Below are 4,672 nucleotides of genomic sequence, written 5' to 3' on the forward strand. Positions count from 1 at the left end.
CAGCAGGACTGTGGATGTCTTGATAAGAGATTGTTAGAAAAGAAAGGGGGCCAGCAGATAGCATAGTGGTTTTGTTACTGGACACCCACGTGGCCAACTGTAGTTTGAGTCCTGGATGCAGGGAATTGAAAGTCATGCTGGGTGTGTATGCGTATATGCCCAAGATCCCAGGAGGAGAATGGAGAAGAAAGGATTGATGTATGATCACCCCACTAAGGGTGATCTCTCACTTTCCCTCTCACTGTCTCTGTCTCTGTGTCTACGACTCTTGTGAGCACATACACCCCATGGCAAAAACTTCTTTGTGTGTGTGTGTGTGTGTGAGGGCTTGTTTTTTGGGGGATTTTTGAGAAGTTTTTGCTATAGGGTGCATGCGCTTGCCAAAAAGACAGAGAAAGACAGAGAGATAGAAAGCGAGAAATCACCCCCCAAGGGGGATGGCCATGCTGCAATCCGTTCTCCTCCATTCTCCTCTTGGGACTTTGGGCTTACACGCACAGGCGCCCGGCGTGAGTTTAAGCCACTGGGTCCAGGACTTGAACCGCGGTCGACTACATAGGAGTCCAGCGACATAGCCATTATACCAACTGCTGGTCTCAGGCAAAAACTTCTTTAAAAAAAGTCTCTCTCTCTCCCTCCCTCCCTCCCTGGTCAAATTTAAATAAATAAATAAAGTTAAATAATAAAATAATTATTTAAAAAATAAAGAAAAGAAAAGGCTTAAAGGGTTGGGTATAGAATAAGTGGTTGAAGAACATTTAAGGAAGCAAAACTTTGCCCTGGTGCTAGGAGGCAGGGCAATTTTGTGATTGAAAAGCTCATGTCTTATCTGTAGTGAGGCAGATGCTTTAATTAACAAAGTGGTTATTTAAAATAGATTTTCGATTGCTCATAATTCTTTGTTATAAATAAAACTGCAGTGGGTAGTGTGATCACATGCATGTGCATGTTGTATTGGGTTGTCAGGAAAGTCATGATACATTTTTGCATAGAAAAACATGTCATGACTTTCCCAACCACCTAATAAATGTTGAGGCCCTTAAATAGCAGAACTAAGATATTTCAGATAGTGACAACGGCATGTATATAAAGGCACAAGGAAAGAAAGAGTATGTGATTTCCACAAAGCCGATGGTCTGGAACATCCAGCAGGTAGCGGACAGCTGTGAGGTGCACAGTGACTGAAGCTTCAGGAAGACGCAGGTCGTGAGCTCGTGGAGCACTGTGATTCCACCACAGTGACTGTCGGGGGCCCTTGGAGGGCTCGAGCTAGAGAGTGGCAGGCCTGGGTCTGCACGTAGGGTGTTCCACGGCTGCAGACCTAAGGACATCCAGAAAAAAGACTGGAAGCCAGGAACCCTATTTACATGTCGCCCCTGTAGCAGTCATGGTGCAAATGAAGGAAACTTGGAATTAAAGAAAACACAGCTATAAAACTTGAACTACAGGGAACCAGCAGTTAGCGCAATGGCTATGTCGCTGGATTCCCACGTAGTCGACCGCGGTTCGCGTACCGGACCCGGTGGCTTAAAACTCACGCCGGGCGCGTGTGCGTGCGTGCCCAAGATCCCGAGAGGAGAATGGAGGAGAAGGGATTGCGGCGTGACCATCCCCCCTGGGGGGTGATTTCTCGCTTTCTGTCTCTATGTCTCTCTCTGTCTGTCTGGCGAGCGCACGCGCCCTATAGCGAAAATCTCTCCAAAAAAAAAAAAAAAGAAAAAGAAAAAAAAAACTTGAACTACAAGGAGAGTAAAGAAAGAATGATTAGATCCTGGGTGCCACCCACTAAGATAAGGAATACTGGAGAAAGACCAGGTCTGCATGTGGAGAAACCAAACCCAGTTAGACACTCTGAGAGGGATCCATTAGACATCCAGAGAAGGTGTCCGGACGCAACCTGGTACTGGGACGAGTCAGAGCTGGAGGGGAGGCGCCAGCACCTGGCGTTGACAGTGGCTGTGTCGTACCTTCAGCCCCGGAGGTCTAGTCCTAACAGCCATCTTTCTCCTGCCCCAGCATCGCCCTCACTAACTTATCTGCCATTCAAAGACAGATCGGGATCTAAAGCTGTTTTACTGTTTGTCTTTTTTTTTAAACAAGAATCATTCCAGCAGAAGAGGCAGCTTACAAGCCTATACCTTTGAGGAACAGCCTACACTTCCTGTGGTGAGTGTTATCCTCTTCTCTCTATCATCAGTAAAAAAGTAAAACTCGGCACCTTTTTTGTTAGGAACAGAGGCTCAGTGTGTTGCAGTCCTCCTGCCCCCGTTTCCCAGCTGGGACCATAGGCACATGACTCCTTTTGGATAGGATATCACTGTGTGGCCCAGGCCAGCCTCACGCCCACAGTCTTCCTGCCTCAGGCTCCCCAGGCTGTTGGGATCACAAGTTCAGGCCACCCTGCCCAGCCTTTAGTTTTGACTAGGAATCGAACCCAGGCCTTCCATGTAGCCCCAGCCCACACAGCACAGTGTCTTAGCAGCACTCACCACTGCAGCTGGTTCAAACTCAACAACTTTTTCTTTTCTTTTTTTTGGAGAGTTTTTTGCTATAAGGTGCATACACTCGCCAGAAAGACAGAGAGACACAGAGACAGAAAGTGAGAAATCACCCCCAGGGGGGATAGCCACGCTGCAATCTCTTCTCCTCCATTCTCCTCTCAGGATCTTGGGCACGCACACACACGCACTCAGCGTGAGTTTAAGCCACCGGGTCTGGGACTCGAACCATGGTCGGCTACATGGGAGTTCAGTGATATAGCCATTATGCTAACTGCTCATCCCCCTTTTTGTTCGTTTATGATAAATATGATAAATAGCGTCTCCCAGCCCATGGACAAGATGGTGGTAACTGTTGATGCAGTACCTATGTGTGATTTCTGTAGTTAAATTACCTGGGTTCAAATTTCAGTTCCATTCCTTATAAGCTGTGAGAATTTTAGTTCCATTCCTTACAATCTGAGAAAATTCTTTTTTTTTTTTTGGAGAGGTTTTTGGAATTTTTTTCTATAGGGCGCATGCGCTTGCCAGGCAGAGAGAGACATAGAGAAATCACCCCCCAGGGGGATGGTCACGCCACAATCCCTTCTCCTCCATTCTCCTCCTGGGATCTTGGGCATGCACGCACACGCACCCAGCGTGAGTTTAAGCCACCGGGTCCAGGACTCGAACCGCGGTCGACTACGTGGGAGTCCAGTGACATAGCCTTTACGCTAACTGCTGGTCCCAGAAAATTCATTTTTTAAGCCTGAGTTTACTCATCAGTAAAATGGACCAATATTACCATAAGATTCATGTGAGGGTTAAATGACATGATCTAAGTTAAAAAAAAAAAAAAGAAAGAAAGAAAAGAAATTTAGTATGTGGTGGTTAGTGATGACATGTTTATTCATATCATTATATCATTATTGCCTTTCTATTTTCTTTACCCAAGAGAAATGCGATACACTTTATTTTGAACATTTCAAGATATCATTTAAAAGCTGACCCTGTGACTGAACAGTTAAGGGAGCTGAATCTCACATGGCCAACCATGGCTGGAATTCCAGCCTGGCAGCTTGAAAAACATGCTAGGCATGTATACATGCATGCCCAAAATCCAAAAGGGTGAAGAAATGGAGAAGAAGGGGTTATGGTGGGCCCATACTGCATTGTAGGATTCTGTGTCCCTCTTTTTTTCCCTTTCTGGTGAGCACATATACCCTCTGGCAAATTTTTAAAAATAATAATAAAAACTATGATTTACTAAATTAAAAATGTAAATCCATTTGCAAAAAATAATAAACCAAATAATCCAATTTTAAGATGAGCTGAACAGATCACTGTCTAAGAAAGACATGACAGATCAAGATGCATGACTTGTTGTCAAAGTAAGCAGCAAGGATGTAGGGGCTCAGAAGATGGGCTTTTGCATCAGAGAAAAATGGGTTAAATATCAACTTTGCCCTTTACTAAAAAAAAAAAAAAAGAAAAGAAAAAGAAAGAAAGATATGAATGGCCAAAAAGCACATGAAAAAGTGCTCAGCATCTCTTATCATTAGGGAAATGTAAATCAAAACCACAATGAGCTACCACTTAGTCTTGATCGGAGTACTATCATCAACAAAATAAAGAATGACAAGTGCTGGAGAGGCTGTGGTGGAAAAAGAACCCTCCTACACTGTTGATGGGAATAGTATGGCAACCACAGAAAACAATGTAGAGATTCCTTAAAAACCTACACACAGAACCACCAAGTGAACCAGTTGTCCCACTCCTCAGTATTTATCCAGAGGACAGGGAAACACCCAGTTGGAAAGACATTTGCACATCCATGTTTATTGCAACATTATTCACAATTGCTAAGACATGGCATCAGTCTAAATGCCCCAGAACTGATGACTGGATTTTAAAAATGTGGCACATATATACTATGGAATATTACTCAGCTATAAGGAACAATGAGACCCTGTCATTTGCTACAAAGTGGATGAATATAGAAGAGTTAATGCTAAATTAAACAAGCTAGGCTATGAAAGACAAACATTGTATATCCACTCTCCTTACATACCAAATGTCTGCACTCTAGGGCAGAAATTGGAAGCTTCGAAGATATAATAGTAGGGAAGGCAAGTGCAGACACTGTAGAGACTGCATAAGAGGGGGTGAGGAGAGTAAGGGATGGGAGGAGAGGT

The 4,672-nt window shown here is 44.2% G+C and overlaps 1 protein-coding gene across 7 annotated transcripts in view; it reads left to right on the forward strand.

Moving 5' to 3' along the window:
* The window catches only part of NEDD4 (NEDD4 E3 ubiquitin protein ligase), a 166,440-nt gene that overhangs the window by 127,800 nt on the left and 33,968 nt on the right, over window positions 1-4,672 (forward strand). For all 7 annotated transcript variants that reach the window (XM_006163286.3, XM_006163282.3, XM_027766253.1 and 4 more), the window contains one exon: window positions 2,101-2,166. In XM_006163286.3, coding sequence (XP_006163348.1) covers window positions 2,101-2,166 — 66 coding nt within the window. The remainder of the gene's footprint in view (window positions 1-2,100; window positions 2,167-4,672) is intronic.

This window comes from Tupaia chinensis, unplaced genomic scaffold (genome assembly GCF_000334495.1).
Source record: "Tupaia chinensis unplaced genomic scaffold, TupChi_1.0 Scaffold141943_1, whole genome shotgun sequence".
Lineage (NCBI taxonomy): Eukaryota > Metazoa > Chordata > Mammalia > Scandentia > Tupaiidae > Tupaia > Tupaia belangeri.